The sequence below is a fragment of the Macrobrachium nipponense genome, chromosome 3 (genome assembly GCF_015104395.2).
Source record: "Macrobrachium nipponense isolate FS-2020 chromosome 3, ASM1510439v2, whole genome shotgun sequence".
Taxonomy (NCBI): Eukaryota; Metazoa; Arthropoda; class Malacostraca; order Decapoda; family Palaemonidae; genus Macrobrachium; species Macrobrachium nipponense.
The window spans coordinates 20212539-20238582 of NC_087202.1; the positions used below are offsets into that span (position 1 = coordinate 20212539).

General features: G+C 44.2%; 1 protein-coding gene across 3 annotated transcripts in view; it reads right to left on the bottom strand.

The window, feature by feature from the left end:
• Positions 1 to 26044, bottom strand: part of LOC135221653 (bleomycin hydrolase-like) — a 228735-nt gene that overhangs the window by 28610 nt on the left and 174081 nt on the right. For all 3 annotated transcript variants that reach the window (XM_064259348.1, XM_064259347.1, XM_064259349.1), the window contains exons 8-9: positions 10528 to 10754; positions 7343 to 7463 (exon numbers count right to left, since the gene is read on the bottom strand). In XM_064259348.1, the coding sequence (XP_064115418.1) occupies positions 7343 to 7463; positions 10528 to 10754 (348 nt within the window). The remainder of the gene's footprint in view (positions 1 to 7342; positions 7464 to 10527; positions 10755 to 26044) is intronic.

The window sequence follows — 26044 nt, forward strand, 5'->3', positions numbered from 1 at the left end:
AGCAGAGGGAGGGATCCTAGCCTCTGCCTAATGATCGGGTATGTACCGCAGGATCAATGGTCAGACTTCTGGACCCAAGTTATAAGAGGGAGGCCAGCGTACCTCTTAAAACTAGCAAGCAAGAACTTGATCCTATTGCAAGAGCCAATATGAAGTCATGGGTTTGTCTCTTGTTGGCTTCCACTCCCCACCCCCATGGTTGGGGGGGAGTGGTGGATAAATGCTCCTATCCCTAATGAAAGGGATAGGATGGAGCTCGGTCGGGTAGCTTACCTGCATCGGCCTCCTGTTCCAGCGTGGTGATGACTGCGTCCCTCTGCCCACAGGTAGAGGGGGAGAAAAAGATGAGGAAGAGAAGCCAGTCACACTCATTCACTCATCCATTCATGCAGTCACACAAGGATGCGATGCTGTTCTGTCCGCTCGGGTGCTGGGTAAGCTACACAACTTGTTGAGCAGACACCACGGGTCCCTAGGAAAAAAGTGTCCAAGGACCTGTGGGCAATATCCCGAAGGTAGAAGGAGGTGAAGGTGGTCTGGTTGGCCCAGACCACCCCCGCCTTCAGGACCTGCGCCACAGAGAAGTTCTTGCGGAACGCAAGGGAAGGGCCAATACCTCTGACTTCGTGGGCTCTCAGACGAAGGGTACGGATGTCGTCGCTACCATCAGCTTCGTACGCCCTCCTGATCACCTCATGCAGCCAGAAAGAAAGTGTGTACTTGGATACTTCTTTCTTGGTCACCCCGTTGCTAACAGAGAGGCATTGACACTCAGGCTTGAGGTGCCGAGTTCTCTTCAGATAGCACCGTAGCGCCCTCACATTACAAAGTAGCATCTCATCCGTATCGTTGCCGGTGAAGTCCTTTAGGGAGGGGATTGTGAATGACTCGAACCGGTCATCAGGGACCGAAGGATTCTAAGTCTTCACTATGAAGTTCGGGACGAAATCGAGCGTCACAGAACCCCATCCCCTGGAATGCTTGACGTTGAAGGATAGACCATGAAGTTCCCCTACTCTCTTCGCCGATGCCAGGGCCAGCAAGAAGAGGGTCTTGAGGGTCATATCCCTGTCTGACGACTCTCGGAGTGGCTCGAAGGGACTTCAAGTCAGGCTCCTAAGGACGAGAGTCACATCCCACACTGGGGGCCTGAGTTCCCTGGGTGGGCAAGACCTCTCAAAGCTCCACATCAGAAGGGAGATCTCAAACGAGTTTGAGATATCCACTCCCCTTAGTTTCAGGACTAGGACCAAGGCGGCCCTGTATCCTTTGTGGGGACGGAGAGGAGCTTCTCTCGGCGAAGAAAAACGAGGAAATCCGCTACCTGCTGAAGAGTGGCTCTAAGAGGAGATAGACCCCATCAACGACACCAACCACAGAAGGCGGCCCACTTTCCCTGGTACACAGCTGCAGAGGACTGTCTGATGTATCCAGCCATCTCTGTTGCTGCTCGGCGAGAAAAGCCTCTCGCTCGCAAGAGATGGTGGATAACAGCCAGCCGTGAAGAGGAAGGGACTGGACTGACTAGTGGTGCAGTTCTACGTGTGTCTGGCAGAGGAGGTTGTGCCAAGGGGGAATCTCTCTCGGTGCTTCCGCGAGCAGAGCCAGTAGGTCCGGATACCAAATTGGCATGAGGCCATTCGGGAGCCACCAGGATCATCCGGAGATTCGGGGTGACCAGCGCTCTGCTGATCACCTTGCGAATCAGACAGAACGGGGGAAAGGCTTAGACGAAGAGGTTGTCCCACGGGTGTTGAAGAGCGTCCTCTGCGGCTGCCCATGGGTCCGGCACGGCCGAGTAGAAAACCTAAAGTTTCCTGTTGCGCCGGGTGGCGAACAGATCTACGACTGGATGCCCCCACAGGTTGAAGAGCCTTTCTGCCACGTCTGGGTGTAGGGACCATTCGGTCCCTATCACCTGATCCCGATGGCTGAGCTTGTCTGCTACTACATTCCTCTTGCCTGGAATGTAGCGGGCTGACAGCTCTACTGAGTGAGCCACAGCCCACTCGTGCACCTGCAACGTCAACTGGTGCAACAGGAGGGACACTAGGCCCCCCTGTTTGTTGACGTATGCCACTACTGTGGTGTTGTCGCACATCAACACCACAGAGTGTCCCATCAGACGACCGGTCCTGGAACTCTTGGAGAGCGAGAAACGCTGCCTTGAGCTCCAGTACGTTGATGTGAAGGTGCTTATCGTGATGATCCCACATGCTTGCAGTCAGCAACTCTTCCAGGTGTGCGCCCCATTCCTCGGTTGACGCGTCTGAAAACAGCAACATCTCCGGGGGGGGAGTGCGGAGAAGCACTCCTCTTACAAGGTTCCTGTCGTCCAGCCACCAGGCTAGGTCCTGCCTCACCTCCTCCGTGAGGGACACGGGGAAGTACGGTGGGTCTCTTGCCTGTGACCAACTCTCCTTTAGCCTCCACTAGAGAGACCGCAGGTGAAGACGCCCGTGAGAGACTAACATCTCGAGTGACGACAGGTGGCCGATCACGACCTGCCACTGCTGAGCTGGCTGTTCCTGCCGAAACAGGAACTGGTCGGCTGCCTCCCTGAATCTGCTGATCCACGAGTCTGCGGGAAGACTCGCCCTGCTACCGTATCAATCAGTAAACCCAGGTACTTCATCTTGGGCTCGAGCTCTGACTTCTCGAAGTTTACCACGATCCCCAGATTGCGGCAGAACTCGAGGAGCCGATCCCTGTCCCGTAGCAACTGCGAGCGGGAGCTCGCCAGGACTAACCAGTCGTCGAGATACCTCAGAAGACGTATCCCTAACGAGTGGGACCAAGCAGACACCAGAGTGAACACTCGCGTGAACACCTGTGGGGCAGTTGAGAGACCGAAGCAAAGTGCCCTTAATTGTTACACCGTCCCATCGAGGATGAAGCGGAGGTACTTCGGAGGTACTTCCTGGAGGATTGATGAACGGGTATCTGGAAATACGTGTCCTTCAAGTCCACCGAAAGCATGAAGTCGTTCTCCATGATGGAGTCGAGCACGGAGCGTGCCGTCTCCATCGTGAACCGAGACTGGCGAACGAATCGGTTCAGGGGAGAGAGATCTATCACCGGGCGCCAGCCCCCCCCAAAGACTTCTCTACCAGGAAAAGACGGCTGTAGAAGCCCAGTGACCGATCCCTGACAATCTCCACAGCTTCTTTGCTCAGCATGGCTTGGACTTCTTGCCGAAGTGCTACGTCCTTGGATGAACCGGAAACGTAAGTTTGAAGGTGGACCGGGTTGGAGGTGAGGGGTGGCCAAGACTCGAAGGGTAGTAGATACCCCTCCCGAAGGACGTCTACTATCCAGGTCTCTGGCTCTGTAGCGCTGCCATATTGCCCAATGGCTCGCCAGGCACCCCCCCACTTCTGGCAGCAGGTGAGGGGGAATGCCGTCCCTAGCGTTTCCCACCGCTCTTCGACTTCTTCCCAGCTCCCCCTCGTGAGAAGGAGGGCTGGTGACGGTCACTCCTTGAAGAAGTCGAAGGCAGAGTCTTTCCTATGGGCTTCGACGATGCGATCGTCTTGGCCACAGAGGAAGCGCTAGCCAAACTCTTGGGCTTGGCTGCAGTAGCTCGAGGCTGCCCAGCTGCCTTCGAGACTGCCTGGTGGACTAGACGGTGACTGTCGTCAGTGCGCCGTTGTTCCACCGCAGCGTCCACCATCTCTCCTGGGAAGAGAGAGGAGGAACTCCGCATCGGTCCATTGCGAAGACCCAGAGCCGCCTCGCGCCCAGCCACCCTGGTCACTTGGGTGAGGACTGCGTCCCTACGCCGAAGAACCAGGTTGGCCCACAGGTTTGCCGTCTGGTGGGCTAGGTAGGAGACGGCTCTACCTCCAGACTGGCACAGTCTCCCGAAAGCCGGGTCCCCTTCAGGAGTGATGTTACCTGAGGAGGCCGCAACCTTAGACACTGTGAGGGACTACAGGTCTAGCCAGGAGACTGCTTGGAATGCCGCCATGGCGGTCGATTCCAAGGCAAGTGCCTCTTGCTGCGAGAACCATAGGTTCTTCGACAGGAGCTTCTGCAGAAACACCCCCGGAGTTAGCCTAGCTAGCTCCGGGTTAACCTGTTTGGGCATCAGAGGGTCCTCCGATGGCACGTAGAATCTCCTCTGTTGCAGTAGAGGCGGGGGAAGTAGCTTGGACGACCTACCAGACCATAGTGAACCCTCCTGTCCGGAGACGAGAGCGTCCACCTGACCCAGCACCGAGTCAGCCAGAGCAGATCGCGGCAGACCCACCGTCGTCCTGGGTTCCTTCTTAGGACCCCAGAACGACTTGAGCCTGGACGTAGGCTCAGCAGACGGGAGCTGCGATCCTTCCCCGAGGTCGTTGTGCTGACGAATCAGCGCAATAACCTCAGAAAACGACCTCTGGATCTCGGGAGTGACTGCGTCTTGCGGAGACGGACCCTCAAGTCCCTCCAGCAAGAACGCCTCCCAAGATCCTCCTCCTTCAGAAGGAGGAACCGCAACAGACCCCTCCTGGTCTCCTCCGGCCACTTGCCCATACGATCTGGTCGGTCCTAAGACCGTGCCAGGTTCGTAGGGCATCGTGGTGGGACCGAGAGGAGCCCCCTCACCACGATCACTCCGGTTCGCCTCGCTCTTCCCGGTGTACCCCGAGGAAGTTGAAGGGATCGGAGAGGAAGACCTGACGCTCCCCCAACGGCAGGACCGGTGTGCTTGGGGGGCTATAGGCGATCACCAACCCGCGGTGGCGATCGAGCTGCAGGCCTGGTCGCACGGCTCTCCGGGGAAGAGCGGCTAGATCGAGAACAACAGCTCCGGTCCCGAGCGTCAGAAGAGCTGCTGCTGGTCCCCCCTACCCGTCCGGTCCCGGTGGGAGCAGCAGTCAGGGGACGGGCAGAGTCCGCTGTCGCGGTGGGAGCGGGGCCTGTCCTCACGGCGTGTCGTGCCGCTGGGACTAGCCAAACGGGACCTCTTCCTTGCCTCAGCCCACGGCCGGTCTGGGACCATCACATCAACCCTGGGTACCAGCGGATCGCCACAAGAGCAATCGCGGTTCTCACCCGTCTTCTGCTCCGTGCCTCGGTCCTGGCACTGAGCGAACTCGGAAGCCTGAGCCTTGGCTGCACGGTCATCCGCGGGTGACCGTACACCCGGTACCTCTCGCGCACGAGAGGTCGAGACGGAACCTGATGTAGCGGCAGAGCCCCTAGCACCAGGTGAGGAGGTACCGGTGTTAGCCGGTACCCCTCTGGTCCCCGTCTTCTTCTTCCTTGCAGAAGGAGAGACGGGCCCCGCTCCCGAAGGAGCGGGAGGACCAACAGAAGACCCCCCCGCCACACCGGAGTGAGACGGGCCCTTAGAAGTTCCCGAAGGAGACTTCTTAGGGGGGGAGGAGGCGGCCTTCTTCTTCCTCGGCTTTGAAGCCTTAGAAGTCGAAGGGGAAGAGGCAGCAGCAGCCGACGACGAAGAAGACGATGAAGACAATGACAACACCTTCCTCCTCTTCCTCTTCACCTTCGTCAGCTTCCTCAGGACAGTCGGCAGGTCCTCCATCCAGGAAGGAGCCGGGGCAGTTGCCGAAGCAACACGGCCCGGCTGCACCTGTCCGGAAGGACCTGCGACTGGAGCAGCAACACCACGGGCAGGAACGACATCAGCAGGGGTTGGTCCAGGGACAGCAGGAACGGCAGGTGCGGCAGGAAGCGGGGCAGCGGCTAGCGACATCCCGGGCACCGGCGGCAGATCTAGGGGCGAGCTCTTGGGGCACCAGAAGTCAGGGGCTGAGGCGAGAGCGGCGAACCCGGGCGGCAGTGTCACGACCCTCCTCGGTACGCCTGGTAGCGGCGCCTGTACATGTGTTGAGTATAGACCAGATGAGGAGGGACAGCATACCCCGGAGTCAACACGGTGGTGGTAGTGGTGGTTACCGGACCGTGGGTTACCGGTCTGGAGCCACTCACCAGGTGATACAACAGCCCCCGAACACTGGAGTCCCAGCGAGAACCAAACCTGACCGAGGTCATCACATACGGCAGGTACACCTGAGGAGGCAAAGGTTGGGCTAGTAGGGGGGGGTTCCATCTCACCCGAGGGGGACAAGTCCCACCCCGAGCGAACGGAAGACCCCGAGTACGACTGGATGTCGGGGTATCTCGCCCCCCTCCTCCACGCTCGACCGATTGGGCGAAGAGAAGGAGCAAGAAACCCCCCCCGAAGGGGAAGGAGCCATACGTGGGAGCTGAGACGGAGGGAGGAAAGAAGACGACGTGTCCGTGACCAGGGGAGTAGCCGGAGAAACCTCCGATGACTCCCTGGCAGGCTTACGTTATTTCTTCCTCCCCTCGTATCGCGCCCACTGCTCCTCCGACCACTAACAACACAAATCACAAGGCTCGGTGCGAGCATTCGCGCCCCCGACACCGAGCACATAAATCATGAGGATCTACCTTGATAAAGGAGTGGAAGGCCCCACACATACGGCCCTCCACACCAGGGCACAGTCTGCGGCTGATGGGGGGGCATGGGGAACTCTCCAGCTCACGAGAATCCATAATGGCAGAATAATTACAAAAATCACAAGTGCTTACTGGATTTTCACACAAGCACACTAGAAATAGAAGGCAAACCAAAGTTTTAAAGGTACGAAGCATGTGACCATGGCGGGCAGAGAGAAGTGGAGAACACGTCTGTCACCCAGCGCGGCCGATAGCAAAGTGATTCTTCACCTCCCAGTCGCGCGGTGCGCTGACTGTTGGACAAGCAGTCCACTACCAAACTTCCTTGTTTGATGCTTACGACCGGTTCCAGCTGCCGCAAGTTACATTCTTATTGTTAAAGGACCGATGGTTTGTATTACGTATCGAAACAAACAGCTTTTCCTATTCATTTAACCCTTGCCATTAACATTTGATGTTTCCTAAAGAAGTGTTCTAAGTGTTAAAGCAGAGGTGAACTGAAATGCCCACCAGTTTTCCAATAAAATTATAAGGCATAACTTTGGTCTATAAATGTAAAATCACTTGACCATATACCTACTTATGCTATTGCTATGAAAAGGAAAATCTGTCTTTGTCCTTAAATATTCATTTCTGATATTACGGAATAATTACTGTAAATGCCAAATCTGCAGTAGAGTCAGCATAACACGAAAGGTTTATTCTCCATATAAACAGGAAATGTTTACAGTAAGAGAGAACTATGTTAGGAAAAAGACAGTCTTTTCTCTTTATGAGAGTGAATGCATTCATACTATACAAAAACACTTTTTAGGATGTATATACAAGCCAAGCAATCGCTTTAGATTGTTAATCCATCTCAGCTCTACAGTATAAATTGGCATAAACAGAATGACATACTCACATTAACTGTAACTGCAGTAAAAGTCATTGCATGTGTCATAAGGGATTCGCCATATATAAGACGATCAGCTTTACTCAGACCCAAGTTTACTTCTATACCAAAGGCAGATTTATAATCGTGACTGAAAATAAAAAATAAAGTATGTACTAGTACTTTGATTGCATCAAAGAGATATACAAGTCAAACTTAGAAACTGTTTCATACCTACATACAGCTATAGGTATCTCTTAATCAGAGCAAATAACAATAACAATGTATGAAGTGTTTAGTATCTCAATAATCTAATAAAATAAAATTCTTAAAACATTCCAAAGAAAATTGCAACATAAGTTCTTTGTTTTATATCCTCATGTCTAATAAACACAGCTCCTGGAGACAAATTTCGGTTCAGTGGTCTGGTCACATCAAATTAATAATAATAATAATAATATGCTGGAAGTAAACCCTCTTTTAAACATGTTTTATTAAAAAGTAATTGCTGCCTCAGCTGCATTTAATTTGAATTTTATCAGGTTCTTCTCTATTTTTCTAATTATTGCTTTCTCATTGTTGCTTAAACTGGTGAGCAACGCACCGAAGGTTGACATATCTCAATTAGGTAGAACGAATGGATTTTATTGGTAAAAATTTCAGTCGGGGTATACCCGAAAATTTGACTACCCCGACTGAAATTTTTACCAATAAAATCCATTCGTTCTACCTAATTGAGATATGTCAACCTTCGGTGCGTTGCTCACCAGTTAAGCAACAATGAGAAAGCAAAATAATTAAAAAATAGAGAAGAACCTGTATAAAATTAATGCAGCTGAGGCAGCATTACTTTTTAATAATAAAATAATAATAATAATAATAATAATCATATAATAATCTTAACTTAGAGTAGTAGTAGTAGCAGCAATGATTCCCATGACAAAAGTACTGCAGAAGATGGATACTGGGTACCAGCTCAAGAAAAGTGTCAACAGAATTAACCATCTGATGTTCATGGATGACATCAAGCTGTATGGTAAGAGCATCAAGTAAATAGATACCCTAATCCAGACTGTAAGGATTGTATCTGGGGACATCAGGATGGAGTTTGGAATAGAAAAATGTGCCTTAGTCAACATACAAAAGGGCAAAGTAACAAGGACTGAAGGGATAAAGCTACCAGATGGGAACAACATCAAACACATAGATGAGAGGGGATACAAATACCTGGGAATAATGGAAGGAGGGGATATAAAACATCAAGAGATGAAGGACACGATAAGGAAAAAATATATGCAAAGACTCAAGGCGATACTCAAGTCAAACCTCAACGCCGGAAATATGATAAAAGCCATAAACATATGGGCAGTGCCAGTAATCAGATACAGTGCAGGAATAGTGGAGTGGATGAAGGGAGAACTTTGCAGCATAGACCAGAAAACAAGGAAACATATGACAATACACAAAGCACTACACCCAAGAGCAAATACAGACAGACCATACACAACATGAAAGGAAGGAGGGAGGGGACTCTAAGCATAGAGGACTACGTCAACATCGAGAACAGAGCACTGGGGCAATATCTGAAAACCAGTGAAGATGAGTGCCTCAAGAGTGCATGGGAAGAAGGACTGATAAAAGTAGACGAAGACCCAGAAATATACAAAGACCGGAGAATGACAAGCAGAACAAAGGAATGGGACAACATACATTGCACACAATACATGAGACAGACTAAAGAACTAGCCAGTGATGACACGTGGCAATGGCTACTGAGGGGAGAGCTCACGAAGGAAACTGAAGGAATGATAACAGCGCCACAAGATCAGGCCCTGAGAGCCAGATATGTTCAAAGAACAATAGATGGAAATGGCATTTCTCCCATATGTAGGAAGTGCAATACGAAAAATGAACCACATAGCAAGTGAATGTCCAGCACTTGCACAGAACCAGTACAAAAAGAGGCATGATTCAGTAGCAAAAGCCCTCCACTGGAGCCTGTGCAAGAAACACCAGATACCTTGCAGTAATAAGTGATACGAGCACCAACCTGAAGGAGTGATAGAAAACGATCAGGCAAAGATCCTCTGGGACTATGGTATCAGAACAGATAGGGTGATACGTGCAAATAGACCAGACGTGACATTGATTGACAAAATCAAGAAGAAAGTATCACTCATTGATGTCACAATACCATGGGACACCAGAGTTGTAGAGAAAGAAAGGGAAAAAATGGATAAATATCAAGACCTGAAAATAGAAATAAGAAGGATATGGGATATGCCAGTGGAAATTGTACCCATAATCATAGGAACACTAGGCACGATCCCAAGATCCCTGAAAAGGAATCTGGAAAAACTAGAGGCTGAAGTAGCTCCAGGACTCATGCAGAAGAATGTGACCCTAGAAACGGCACACAAAGTAAGAAAAGTGATGGACTCCTAAGGAGGCAGGATGCAACCCAGAACCCCACTATAAAAATACCACCCAGTCAAATTGGAGGACTGTGATGGACCAAAACAAGAAAAAAATAATACAATAAAATAATAATAATAATAATAATATACTTGACCCTCCAAAATCACTGATTCTTTGGTTGTGGATTTGGTTATTCACCATTTTGTCAAAATAATAATTGAAAATTAATAATATAATTTGTTGGGCCCTGTGTAACTGTAAATGATAGCTAACTCACATAGGCCCAAAGTGTAAAGAAAACTAAAATATTTCTCTGGGCACAAGAAACAGATGGTAGAATTTCACATTTGTGTTATATGGCATTGGAAGCAATGACAATGATAACAGCTCAAGGAAATTACAGTTTTACCATGATGAAAAAACTAAAGATATTGAAAAAGTAGTAACTGGCTAATTCAAGAAAAGTAAAGCTACTGCACTGCTAATTATTCCACCAAGTTAAAAGCCTTCATTGCTACAGAGCTGGCCTGCAGTGAATCATCAGATCTGTTGACATTAGATATCTGTTCTACTTACATCAGAACTCTTTAAATAGTTAAATGCAGTTTTAAAATTCCTGTTTAGAAGCATTTTACTTCATGCTATATATACAAACTGTGCACTACAATGCATATTGCAAAACCTTCAGCACAACCATTTATGGGCTGACTAATCTAGAGAACTCCCATTATGTTGTCCATCAACTTATTAGTACGTATATAAAATTTACTCTAAAACAATCCATTATAAATTCTTACATGTCCAGATCTTGGATGCCTAGTTTGCCTGCAAATCTCTTGCCTACTTCACATCCAAACCAAACTGCTTCTCCATTCTTTAAGCTTTCACTGCACAAATTCATAAGCAGCTCTACTGGTTGATTGTTGTAGATGGTCTTTCTACCTCCAACCATGTTTCCCAAGCAATCAACTGTGTAGGCCTTAGAATATGAATTATCTGGTCTTGGATCTGTTACCAAACACACCTGAGGAGCAAAATATACTTTTAAAAAGATCAATCCTACACAATTGGAATAAATTAAAATCTATTTACAGGATTTCTTACAAGATAATATGTACCGTTCCATCACAAACTAATTACTTCAACATGGCCTTTTCATAAGAGACAAAGCTTATAAGAACTGTGTCTACAAATGGATTAGGAACTCAAATATTCACGGCTTAAGGTTGAATTTTGTTCATCTCCAGAGTTGAGCCTGTAACTAAGATTTGATATTTTGATCAGAGACTCTTGTAAGTAGTAACACATCCAAGGTTGGGTTTTTTTTATCCCAGGATGTCCCTGATCTTATTTATTGTCATAACATCCCACATGCACATGGTATGACTGTACACACCAAGTCCGGACAACCTATTTGTCGTAAGAGAAATTTGAAGTGTAGTTGCCATGAAGTTCTTTGGTATAAAATTTTCGGTACGCTGTAAATGTTCCCTCAATTCAAATACAGGCAGTCCCCGGTTATCTGCCAGGGTTCTTTTCTCGGCAGGGTGCTGATTAACGAAAACCACCATTAACCGAAACTCGCCAATTTATGGCACTTATGTGGTTGATATCTGGTTAATGGGGCCAATAACCAGTTAATGGAGCCTCTGTTAGGTATGTTATAGCGCCATACCTTTACTATTGGTGCCTTATGGCAACCAGAACTCTGCTCGTTATGGCAGGATAAATCGCCAATTTTATGGTGCTAGACAAGCACCATAAAACAGATCGCCATTAACCAAGTCCACCAATAATAGGGGACTGCCTGTACTGTATTGACAATTCTATATATGCCTACCCTTTGGAGAGGATTAGTATGGAGACTAATACAAAACACAGATCAACATGGCTGGTCTGCTCTTAAGTTCTGTGTATCCTCTGATTTGTCCAGCTATTTGAGGAAATCACGTACATTTCTGGTAATAGATTTAACCTCATATTCAGATGTTCCAGCTATTATGAAGTCTAAGGTCTTTGAATATACAGTCAACCTCCCATATTCTCATTTTCGAGATTCGCAGACTCACCTATTCGCGGATTTTTCTTTGGACCATATCTACCCATTATTCACGGGAAATTTTCCTATTAGCTGCTTTTTCTGACAACAGATATTCACTAATTAGCATATTTTGATGTTATTTTTATGACTAAATACATTTCTATGATACAAAAATGATTTACTAATTTTCAGATATTAATATGTATTGATTAATACTGTTACTATCAGTACGTTTAATAATATTAAATGATATAAAATAATAAAAATAATAATTCTCTCTCTCTCTCTCTCTCTCTCTCTCTCTCTCTCTCTCTCTCTCTCTCTCTCTCTCTCTCTCTTACACAGATGTATGTTTTTTGTATGAAAAATAATTGATTTACTAATTTTTAAACATTAATATTAATGTAAATAGCAATAATATCAATTCATTAGAGAAAATACAATAGTGATTTAGTAAGATTTTCATTTATTAATATATTATAACATTTTGTAAGAATAAAGTAAAATCCATTCTATTCCATATCTTTCTTTTAAGATCCAGGTACTCAGCTGAGGTCCTGAGCTGTCAAATATGTCAAGTAATGTGACAGGATGGGGAGCACACATGTTGCCTGTTGCCGACTAATGTTCATGTAATTATTCTCTCTCTCTCTCTCTCTCTCTCTCTCTCTCTCTCTCTCTCTCTCTCTCTCTCTAGGCATATCTGCAGACTACAGTAACTACAGGACAATCTCCATTATCCCTGTACTCTCCAAAGTTGCTGAAAAACTTATTTGTAAGTCACTACATAAGTACAGGCAGTCACTGGTTTACAATGGGAGTTCCGTTCTGACCTGCGTCGTAAGCTGAAAATTGTTGTAACCAGAAATAATTGAAAATTGTAAGAAAACATTACTTTTAATCTTTTGGGTGTATTGTAAACAACTTAAACTGAATTTTGATTTTTTCATAAAAAAACGTCAAAAATTTTTATCAATCTGCCCTTTTGGAGCCTTATTTCTTCCATCAGATCAGTGTCGTAAACCCACAACGTGTCGTTACCAGGGAAATAATTTTTGATGAATATATTTGAAGAGTGACGAAAGGTAAGAGCAACATAAGCCGTGGACCTCGTAAATCAGCAACTGCCTGTATGGGAAATCTAAAGGATTCTTGCTGATAGTCAATATACATACATGAAGCAGTAATATATTTCAGAACTGCTTTCGATTTAGTAAATTGAACAGCACTTATTTACATACTTCAGAATCTTCAAGTGGGTGGTAATGTTTTAGGTCTAATTCAAGATTTCCTCAAAGGTAGGCAGCAGCAAGTTGCTGTGAACCATGACCTATTGTGTCTGGAGTTCCACAATGCAGTGTTCTTGGTCCACCATTAATTTTAGTGTACAGTGGTCCCCCAATATTCGTGGGGATGCATACCAGACCCCCCGCCCCCGTGAATAGTTAGAACCCCTATAAAAAATGCTTAAAACCTCCTAATTTGGTAGTTAAAACTCAAGAAAAACCCACTAAAAATTTATATACCTGGTTTTTTAATAGTTTTATCACAAAAAGTGCATTTTATAACAAAATTGATAAAAAACCAGGAATTTGTGGATATTTCTCATAGAAAAATGCCGCAAATAATGCAGGGAAACGTTCCAGAGAGAAATCTGCGAATGTGAGAGTCCGCGAATCCAGAGAATGCGGATAAGGGGGGTCCACTGTATACATGATGTGGTTGTTGATCTGGAAAACAAGATTATTCAGTACATATGCCAATGATGGAACACTTGTGGGTGTACGTAATTAGGTCTCCACTATGAGAACTGAAACTGCCCTCTCGATCGGGGCATGGACCAGATCAGGGAATGGTGTAGATGGTGGGGTATGAGGCTGAACTCCAGTAAAAGAAAAATACTATACATACATATTGATTAGCAGATCTTGTACAGATTTCCAATATATCCTACCCCTCAGGTGGTAGTAGGATAGTGTAAGTGTTGAAACATTTACCAGAAAGCATAAGACTGATCTAACCAATTCAAACAAAAGCAAAGAATAAAAGATTTTATTTATAGAAAATATGCATACATTTGTATAAAAAAAATTGTAACATAACTACGTATTGCATCAAAATTTACTTAAAAGATCATGAGTGAAGGCTCTATGAAATTCCAATCCAGCATTGACGTCGTATGTATTAAAAATACCTCTGGGTCTTTCATTTAGGATTGTGTATTTTTTGAATATTCTTATTCTCTGCCTTGTTGCATTTGTTCTAGAATCCTTTCAGTGCTGGCTTGTTCCAGACGAAGTTTTTTCAAGAGCTTGTCCTCTGTAGGGTGACAAATTACCATTTTTTTTATGAAATGCATTATTCTAACCTTTGACTGAGTTATTAGTTCTTGGCAAGGCATTTTGAACACTTTCATGAAGTGATCACAACTTGATTGCAAACACTGGCTTTCTTCCCCTTTGGATGATACCCAACCAAGTAGCCTCAAAATATTGTACATATAAATTCTCCAAAGATTTCATGTCTCTTCATCAAGACTCCATTAGTTTATTGAACAAATCACAAACATAACTGGGAGGAGTTAGAGCTTTGAAAGGCCAGTCATACTCGACTTCTCTCTCTCTTTGATTTTGTGTCCTTATGACACTTTGTCCTTTCGACTTTTTGTCCTTTCAACACTTTGTCCTCTCAACAGTTTTTGCTTTCGACTGTTTGTCCTTTCAACACTTTGACCTTTTGACACTTTGTCCTTCGACATATTGTCTTTCGACACTTTGTCCTTCGACACTGTCTGCGCATGTTTCCCGTGGATGGAACTTGGCTGAATGAGTCTGAAGCTTTAACTATTCTATAGGTGTAATTTTGGACTCCCATCTAACTTTTAAGAAACATCTAATGAAAGTTTCAGCAAATGCAGCAGGAAAGTTAGGTATTGTTTGTAAGGACTCTTTTTTATTGATAACAGTAATCAAATCAATGCAACCTGTTTTAGGTTATTTGTACTTCCTTTACTGGAATACTGTTCTCTGGTGTGGAGGTCTGCTTCTGCCAGAGATTTATCTCTTTTAGATAGAGTTTCATAGTGGTAGGTTTGTTTCCTAATGGTAGCAGTTATGACTTGGACCATCGACAGATCGTCTCGTTTGTCACTTTTCCATAAGTTGGGTTTCAACAGAGTTCTTTCACATTCATAAATGATCACTGATCCCCTTTATCTGCCGAGAGCAACCAGATTCACTGAACAGCAGCAACAATATGCAGTAAATGTGCCTTGCTGTTGAAATTCTCAGTTCTAGAGGTCTTTTATTCCTAACACCGTTTGGGTATGGAACAGCCTACCAGAGGATGTTGTGGCCCTGGAACTTCAGAATATGGAACAGCCTACCAGAGGATGTTGTGGCCCTGGAAATTCAGAAGTTCAAGTGAAAATGCAATGCATTACATACTATTCTTATTGCCTTTGTATACCCTTTTATTAATTTTCCTATTTATTAAATTATTTTTCTTTTTTAATATGTGGGATCTCTTCTTTCTTTATTTCACTTTATTTCCTCTTGTGTCTTCCTAATGAACAACATATTCTATGGAAGCTTGAATTTCAAGTCAGTGTCCCCTGTGGGCTTGTTTCATATGAATAGGTTTCATCTACTGAATAATAAGAATATATAATAATAATAACTCATCATTCATTACATAATTATAAAAATCTTATAACAAAATTCTGAATGTATGGATCACTCATGACATGAATAAGACACTGGATACTAAGATCGGACAGTCTTAACTTGGATTCAGTCTTGGCCTCCAATGATAAGGACTTGTATTAAGGTTTGGCCTTTGAAATTTATGATTTGACTTACCTTTCAAGAGATACTTCTTTTAAGTATAACTTAATTAGCACAATAATATGTGAATCTCAAAGGGAAGACATATCTTACAAATATACAAGCAGTCCCCGGTTACCGGTGTGGGTTCCATTCTGACGGCTCGTAAGTAAAAATTGCCGATAACCGAAAATTGGCAACTTTTTGCGCTTATCGGCGACGATAACTGGATCTTGGCACTAATAACCAGTTAATGGCTCCTTTCTTAGGTATGTATCGATAACAATACTCTATTATTGGTGCCAATAACCGGAAATCGCCGCATTTCGGCGCTAAACAAGACCCATACAACCAAATCGCAGATAACCGATGCCACCGATAACTGGGGACTGCCTGTGTAACAAAATATTATTGAATGGGCTCATTGATATACAGTGTTCCCCCCATATTAGCGGGGGATGTGTACCAGGGAACCTCACAAATAGCGCAAACCCGCAAATAGTTAGAACTCCCCTCTAAAAATGCCCATATCTGCCTATCTTAAAAGTTCAAATACCAAATGTATACTTAAATTATCATCCTACATCAAAGATACTATTGAATTGGTATTATTAAGATCATTCCAAAGTCATCTTAAACATTTTACCATTAGAAATATATAAACAGCCAATAACAGAGAGAGAGAGAGAGAGAGAGAGAGAGAGAGAGAGAGAGAGAGAGAGAGAGAGAGAGAGAGAGAATAACTCCTTACGATATCAATAGATTGAAAGGAACTTCTATAGGCAACACTTATTTCCCTTCCCATAAATACATATATCTATTCCAGAGAAGGGAGAAAGAGAGGACTGAACAATTATGTTTGTCTGTATATCAATTCTTTTGCTGAGAGAGAGAGAGAGAGAGAGAGAGAGAGAGAGAGAGAGAGAGAGAGAGAGAGAGAGAGAGAGAGAGAGAGAGAGACCAAATGTAAACCTTATGTAACATCCTACATCAAATTTACCTTAAATTATTATCATATTAATGTATTAATCTTAGAGACTGTATCAATATAATTTCAAAGTAATCCTAAACATTAGTACCCTTAAAGGTATATACGTACGTACATATGTACTTCTAACACTTGCAGCAGAGAGAGAGAGAGAGAGAGAGAGAGAGAGAGAGAGAGAGAGAGAGAGAGAGAGAGAGAGAGTTGTCCTTACAGTATTTAAAAGAGTAAAATGGAAAGATCATTGTATTTAAAATACTCACATATGAATTTTGTAATTACATTAATAGTATTATTATTACACATATAGTATTATTATTGGAAAATATTAAAAAAGGGATTTTGACGTAGGAAAAATCTATTTCTGGGCGAGGAAATATGTCTGCTTTAGCACTATTTCTAGTAAAATATTGCTATAATACCAGAGAACTGCTAAATTGGACATGTCAGAAGCTTCTGACTCGCTCACCTATATAAAAGGTGTCGGTATAAAACCGGGGCGAGTGTTAAACACTACCACAGCAACCCTCCAATTAGCCTTTTCCTCATCAAAAGACCCTAAATACGGGGAGCCAACCCATAGGTCACACCTAGCTACCCGTTGAAGGCGTCTGTGACGTCATACTTATCGATAGCAATGAAGCTTGGTGCACTGCAAGGGGGGGGGAAAAAACCAGGGGGGGATTTCACTGGGCGACACGGCTTCCTCGCCCAGAAATAGATTTTTTCCTACATCAAAATCCCTCCCTTTTCTGGGCTCAGCCGTGTCGCTCCCGTGAAATTGAAATTGTACAGAGAAACACCAAGCTACATCACTCTGAAACAAAATAGAATATTAAATTGTATAAATTAACACCATTACACCAAGTCCAAATAAACAAAGAAATGTGCTGCGGTAGGTTAGAATGTTAATAATGCTGGCATAATGGAAAATATTCATATGACACAAGGACAGTACTATACTGATGTTGTAGCAGGAGACACTGACCTCCCTACAGCTATTGCATGATATTTAAGATCCTCCAAAGACTTAAGGTAATGCTTTGGAAAACCCAGTGCGAACCTTCCAACCAGTATACTTCTTCAGATCATCAAAGTTCATATATTTGAAGAAATTACAGAAGTTGTTATAGCCCGAATACCACGCGCTTTATTTGGGAAAGGACCCTGGCTGACTTTCTTGATAAAATACAAAAACTAATGCCTTTTTTAGAGATATGGTACCACCACTGCCCACATGAAAAAGGGGGGAGGGGGGCCTTCGGAAAGGTAGATGTTCTAGATAAATAGTCCTTAGGAGTTTTAACAGGACATAAAGAAAGATGTTGCGGAATGCGGAACAACCTTCCATGGGGATCACTTACCAAAGGGTTCTCATTCTAGCCATAAAATATTATTTGGTGAAAGCAACACGTCACCCGAGGAAAGGAATTCTATATGCCCTTGGCCACTAGATAAAGATTACATCTGCGATGTTCTGGTACCTGAAGCCAGACTTAATAAAAACAGTGTCTTACGCAAAAAGGGTTTGGCAATCACATTTGAAGTTGTCTGTTTTTTAGAGTCTAACCTGCGAACATCGTTAAGAAACCATGACAACTGACGACGGCCTGTGAATAAGCCGCAGGCGTGCACAAGCCCTTGGATTGAGGTGAAATAAGACTCAGATAGATTTATACCAAACCCAAGAAGAAAAAAAATCTTTTCAGAGCTGACTTAGTGGTTTGGTTATTGTGGGCAACTGCCAAGCCTTGTTCGAATAAAGTCCCGAAGAATGTTATAGCCACGTTCATTGTCATTACTTTGACATTTGATTCCCTGAGAAATGTAGGCAATTGTTTAACTGCTGAACCATACTGGCGAAGTGTAGATTCTCTTTTGTCTGACTCAAGAACAAAATGTTCTGTGGATCAATGTCCCCTACCCTCCGACCTGCAAACTTCATGAAATCCATAAAGATAGGGTTTGTGAAAAGACCTGAGGAATCGAACACAGTCACCGTTGAACTTGTTGTGACAGCCTCAAGTCGGGGACCGAGGGTGAGGACGAAGACTAGTTCCAGGGAGAAGAAGGGAAAACAATTGTTCGGTGGGCCAGTAAGGAGCTATGAGAGCCACCTGACCTTTGAAGGATTTCAAACTTGTGCAGCACCTTCAGGGAGAAGGTTCACTGGGAGGGAGTAAATAAACATCCTCCACTGGTTCCAACCTTAATAAATCAGGGCGTCCGTAGCAGTATGCTAGAGGGTCCATATTTGGGGCTAGTAACAAGGCAGCTTGTGGTTTGCCCCTGTAGCGAACATATATACTTTCAGACCCGGTACTCTCTACAAACCCTCTTGAAGGATTCCTGGTCCAGTGACATTCTGGACTCCAGGGGAGGGGGACTGACCGGGACAGTGCGGTCTGCTACTACATTGTGGACTCCTGCCAGATGGGTAGCCGATAGATGCCAGTGTTCTTTTGTCAGCTAGAGAAAAAGTTGCTATCACACGTTGGTTCACATGACTTGACTTTGAACCACCTATGTTTATACCAAAGGTAATCACTACCACACTGTCGAGAGCCAATTCTTGATAGAGTCTCCTCCGGAGGACGGAGGCTTCATTAAGGTCAGAAACACTGCCATAGCTTCCAGGATGTGATGTGAAGCTTTTGGAACTGAGGTGAACAAGTTCCCTGAACCTTGTCGTGCTGTGAATAAACCTACCCCAACCTGACAGTGATGCGGACTGGTATGCACCAGTAGGGACAGGTGGGAGGGAACTGCAACTGTAACTCCTTTGGCTAGGTTTTCGGCATTGCCCATGGACGTTAGACGTTCCTTGGGAACAATCAGAGGTACCCACCCGGCCGAACTGTCGCGACACTTGGCATTGGCCTTTGAACGTCAAACTCGATTGATGTCCTTGAGCTTGGTTGGCTTTCAACAGAACGTCTGTGACTGAGGCAAATTGGAGCGAGCCTAGGATCGTCTCCTGATTCCTTCCTCGAAGCCTTTTGCATTTTAAGAATTAGCTTGTTACCTTGGCATCCCCTTCCCTGATGGAATGGAAAGATTGTGTGAATCCAAGCCCCACCCCAATGGATACCTAGCCACTCGGAACTTGGATTCTGGGGCCAATCGGACTTGGTCCTGTTGATCTTGAACCTATATATTCCAGGAAAGATATGACCTCGTCCGTGGCTTTTCATATACTTGCCTTTGGCCATCTCCCAGCTTAGCCAGTCATTTAGGTATGCCACCACCAATAAAACCTGAGACCTTAGCTCCTGCACCACTACTCCGCCCCAGTTTCGTGAAACCCTTGGGGCTATATTCAGCCCGAAGGGCATCACCTTGAAGGACTTTTTCCCTAGTTTGAAGCCCAGGAATGGATGGACAAGTGCCGAGCCATCGGGACATGATAATAGGCGTCTGTAAGATCTATAGAGGTGGTGACGCCCCCACAGGGAAGTAAGGCCCATACCTGAGAGATGGTCAGCATTTAGAACTTGTCGCAAGGAATGTACAAGTTTAAACGGGACAAGTCTAAGATCACCCCACTTTGGTCGGTCCTTTCTTCTTGGGACACTGAATAGACGACTCTGAAATTTCAAGTTCTTTGTCCCCGGAGGACTGCTCCCTTTCTGGAGAAGATCCCTGGAGTAATCCATCAACACTTGGGTTGGATGCTGATAGATGGATACTATGCGTTTCCCCTCAGCTGCTGAACCCCCAACGATGTTAAAAGAGATACAGCCTGCCTCCTATTTGAGGAACTTCATTGAGATGATGAGGGTCGGGTTCCTTTCCTGACCATGCACCTCTAGCTTGCCCTTGGGCTCCGGTTCCTCCACGCTGACGAAAGGGGCCTCTAGCCCTGCAACCCCCTAGGCAACCTTGGTAAAAGGTTGAAACCTACCCAATTCTCATAGACCGGGTTAAAAGCAGGCGACACTGAATACAGTTGGGGGGAACCTGTTGGCTAGCCGACAGCGAAAGGAAGACAAATGATGATGTTGCCGAGGCTGAGCCTTAGAAGATGAAGGTTGGGGAACTTGCTGAATTAGAACAGCTTGTAGCACAGGATGCTGTTGCGGAACTTGGAAAGGTTGGTAACTTCTTTGACCCTTCCTAGCCCTAAAACTGGAGGAAGAAGACTCTAATTTCCTTCTGAAAGGAATGCCCCAACGCAATCTGATGCTTTGATTAAAACGTGATGCCTCGTTCTGAACCTCGTTTACTGCGAAGCTGGGAAGAGGATCTGCACCCCAGATTGAGGAAGCCAGAAGCTTGTTGGGTTCGTGCCTGATCGTAGCCTCGGATAGAACATGCTTCCTGCCATTTCTCTTAGTAACCGCAAAGCTGAACGAGTCACATTGCATGCTTAAAAGTAAATACTCCGCAATGACCTTAAACAGCGGTCATGAGCGTACTCCAGAGCCGCCGTTTCCATCATCACTAGAGAGTTAAGAGACCTTGCAAGACGTGTCCTAGCATCAAATTCGGCTTGGATCAGTGCGTCTGACAGAGGCGTTCACTAAACAAGTTGATTGCACAGTTTGGCTTAAGCTTGCCTACCGAGAATGTAGCCGGCAAACTTCCACAAATTCTCCCTACTGGGAAGTAGTAAGCAATGAGTGGGATCTGTCTTGCTAAGCTGGGGCTCTTCCCGAGTCACTGCCTGAAGGGTAAGTCCTGCTACCTTTTATGTAAAAGGTAAGGAGTTCCCGTCATCAGACGTAAACATCGTGAAAAGGGCTTTTAAAATGCTGTTACTTTAGTATTTGAGCAGATCCACTTCTAGGCTACCATATCCATACTTGGATGAGCCTGATTGTAGAAAGGATAAACAGTCCTCTTGGAGACCTTGTCCTCCCTAAACCAAGCTGCCTCCATAAGCCTAACATAACCTATAAATGGTGGCCATAACCTTTCGGGGAAGAGCTCAAAATCCTCGAGTCTAAGTGTACCAAGGATCACCAGGGTGGAACGGAGGGAGCGTGGACCTGTCAGGCATGCTCTGACCTTGCACCAAGTTACTAGGAGGTGCCGGAACTGCCGACTCCTGTCTGAGACCTGCAATCAGGGAGTCCTGTGCACCTAAACTTTTAAAAAACCACCCTTTCAAACCTGCTGCGACTGAACTGACTAAAGCTAGCAAGACCCCACTGACCTGATTTAAAAATATTCGTGTTGAAACAGGTCTTTGCCGACTAAAGGGGAACCTTCCAGCCCTCCCTACGGTACCGTTATGAGGTATCCGATCTCAAGACGTTGAAGGGATGGGACTTGAGGGGCAATGGGAAGAGTTCTCTCCTTAAGGAACCTTGAATTAATTTGCAGACTTGCGGAAATCTCAGCCTACGTTTAATATGTGTTATGAAACCTCTGGCACTGCCAGGCCTTGGCTTTGTGTCTGATTGGCGTTTTAAGCAAGGTTTTACCCGAAGGTTTTCTCTTTAATCTAGGAATCAACAGAGAAGGAATGCAACCTGGGGAGGGAGGGGGCAAACCTCCTGTGAAACCCATGAAGGAATTGCGGAGTAAAGGGAGAGGAAGAAATCAGAGTCACTCGAGGAAAGACCCCGGTGACCCAAAACTAGGCTAGCCTCATTAACACTGTTACCTGTAACCATATCTAGTGTAACGGGGCAAATAAACCCTCACTACTTCAAGTGAGACTACTTCCAAACCAATGTCCGGCAACTCTGCCTCTTGCTGTTCCATAACTGAATCTTGAATTGATTTGATAAAAGGTGCTGCGACTTTGGGTCAAAGTATCTGGCAGCTTTCCCTTCTGGGAACGGTGCCATATCTTGAGGTAGAATATAAGGCTTAGCTTTCCCTAACGTTCTGTCCAAAACCTCCAAACCCAGATCTTGAGGGTGGAGAGTGCAGCATGCTTAACAGAATGCTCCGTCTGTAATGCAAGGAATGTGTCAATTTCGAGTAAAACTCTTTGAACATTATCCTTACATAGTTGATTAATTAATGGTAATTTAATTTAAAGAAATTTTTTATTATTTATTTATTTATTTATTATTATTTATTTATTATTTGTTTTTTATTGTTTTTTTATTTATTTATTTTTTTTTATTTTTTTTTATTATTTTTTTCTTTATTATTTATTTTATTTATTTATTTATTTATTTTTTTTTTTTACACTAACAAAAGTAGTGTAATATAATTCCATCACAATATGCAGAGAACAAGCAGTGCGGTAACTTAACCAACAGGTAAACCTGTTGTACAAGTCGTAGCAGGCCAAAGCAGTTTGCGGTGTGATGCCAGACTACGGAACCGGTAAGCAATACTGCGCACGGGGGGCATGGTTCCGGCAAACATCATGGTTGCACGGATCCTGTAGACTGGCAAACAAACCACTGAGAGGCCTGTAAGTGCAATAATATATAAGAACAATTGCACAGAACTTATTAGGATTATAATGATAATAATGTCATATGCCGGAGCATTCAGGACCTGAAATCAATATATATATAAAAAAAATATATGTATATATATATTCATATATCTTACGTCCCGGGGACTGTGTAATAATTAAAAACAACCCGGAGCTGTGGACGGGCCCGGGGTGGGGGGTACACGAACGTAACCCGGAACGGCCACATGAACTCGCAAGTTCCGTGGCAAAAGAAAGGGAAAATAAAATATATATATATCATATATATATATATATATATATATATATTTATATATACTAATATATATAATACATACATATATATATATATATATATATATATATATATATATATATAAGATATATATATATATATATATATATACATATATATATTCATATATAGTCCACCCGGGGGGAGCTGTGTAAGAAATAAAACCACCCGGAGCTGTATGACCCGGGTGTGGGGTACACGGAGTAACCCGGGACGGCCACATGAACCGCAAGTTCGTGGCAAAAAAAAGAATAGAAAATAAAAATAAAAATAAAAAAGAGAACTAAAATAACAAATATCAAATCTCCGCCTACGGAAGAGTAACTTCCGTAAACATAGCCCTCAACGACTACCAGGAGAAGCCGGAATCTAAATCCGCCTTATGCGGAGAGGGAATGTAGGCGGGATGGATGTAAGCTCCGGGAGCTGAAAGAAGCAGAGCGCAACAAAATCCACGGAAGCCGAGGCTGCAATACGCAAAGCAATCATCAACTCTGGAGGCGGTCGGCTGAGAAGCAACACCCACCAACCTAAGGTCCTGGAGGCCACCCTCTTACATCCCCCCCTCCGCTGATGGGAACGGCTGTCAGCGACAAACCGAGGCGAGAGGAGCACCCAACTACTGGGGGCCCACGTGAGGGGGAGGGAGGGAGGGCTGATGGGGTGACGATCACGTGAGCAGTTGTACCCTTCGCAAATAAAAGATCACGAGGAAAACGCAGGCATAGCCTATGTAGGCTAACCGACCTAACATCCAAGATATACATAGAGAAAATAAAATCAACAATTACTTAAAAGCTAAAAGAACAAATCATGCTTTAACACGGGGGAAATGAAAATAAACTTACGTAAAATATAAAACCGCAATGAAGGGCCACTCGATAACGGTGGTCGCAAAAAGGGAAAAACTACTTGACTACTGACAACAAAACGATAAGAAACGGCAAAGCTGACGAAAAGAAAAAAAGGGAAAATCTTGAATGAAATAAACCAAACTTAAAAAATAACAGGGGGGGGGGGGGTGGGGGGGGGGGGGGGGGGGGACGTGGATAAACGGAGAAGCACGAAATAAAGAAACGTGCTCGAATGAAGACCCCCGTGAAAAACATGAAAATAATGAAAATAACAAAACATAAACGAAAATAGGATCGACTAAAAACTGCCACCGAAGAAATAAATAAATATAAGTACTGAAATATCACATGTTACAAGCAGAGAGGAATAACACTCGAAATCGGTACAATTCAAGGATAAGCCGTAAAGACGACTTGGCGCCCGCCCACTACTTATAAGTGACGCCTAATAAAATCCTGAATAAAGGCAAAACGAAAGGCAAATTCACTCTAAATATTGAAAAAGGGCGGAACCAGTACTTAACTTGGGTGAAGAGGGAGATTGACAATCCGTAACCAAGAATAAAAATAAAAGAACAAATAGCTATATTCGAACGTACGAACTCAATATGGCTATCGAAAAGTATGACGTCCCAGACGCCTTCAACGGGGTAGCTAGGTGTGACCTATGGGTCGGCTCCCCGTATTTAGGGTCTTTTGATGAGGAAAAGGCTAATTGGAGGGGTTGCTGTGGTAGTGTTTAACACTCGCCCCAGTTTTATACCGACACCTTTTATATAGGTGAGCGAGTCAGAAGCTTCTGACATGTCCAATTTAGCAGTTCTCTGGTATTATAGCAATATTTTACTAGAAATAGTGCTAAAGCAGACATATTTCACGGGAGCGACACGGCTGAGCCCAGAAAAGTTATTACATGCATGTACCATAAAAAGAATCTCCTCAGAGAGAGAGAGAGAGAGAGAGAGAGAGAGAGAGAGAGAGAGAGAGAGAGAGAGAGAGAGAGAGAGAGATAGATTGCATAAAAACCATTAAATTCGTTGACCATTCTATGGCGCTGTTTCCCAGCTCCAAGTGTCACTGGAGTTACAAGAAGGTAGGGAAATTGATACAGAAAAAGACGAAGGGAAGAATTTTCATTTGAAGTTAGTTATATTATTATTATTATTATTTGAAAATATTAGCCCTCTTATGCCGATTGGACGTATTAAACGTCGAGTCAAAATGTCTCCCGTATGCCGATTAGACGTATTAGACGTCGACTCTAAAAAGTTTTTTTTTAAATTCGCGAAAAAATACTTATAGGCCTACCAGCCGAAAATTTTTTGAATCACACGCCTTGGGGGATGCTGGGAGTTCACGGATCAAGGCGTTATTTTGTTTACAATCGTCACTTTGACATAATTTTTGCACTGTTTTAAATTATCCGTTACATGAAGTATTATATATGAAAATGTGCACAATTTCATTTAGAATACAACAAAAAAATAATCATGATTGTAGCTTTTATCAGTTTTGAAATATTTTCATATAAATAACGATAAGTGCCAAAATTTCAACATTCGGTCAACTTTGACTCTACCGAAATGGTCGAAAAACAAAATTGTAAGCTAAAACTCTTATATTCTAGTAATATTCAATCATTTGCCTTCATTTTGCAACAATTTTGACATCTCTAGCACAATATTTCGATTTATGGTGAATTTATGAAAAAACTTTTTCCTTACATCCGCGCGGTAACTCTTCGAATAAATTTTTTGCGTGCGATTGTCCTAATGTTTGCACCATTTTAAATTTGCCGTTACATAAAGTTTTATATATGGAAATGTGCGCAATTTCATGCACAATACAACTAAAAACAACCCATGGTTGTAGCTTTTATCAGTTTTGAAATATTTTCATATAAATAACGATAAGTGCAAAAATTTCAACC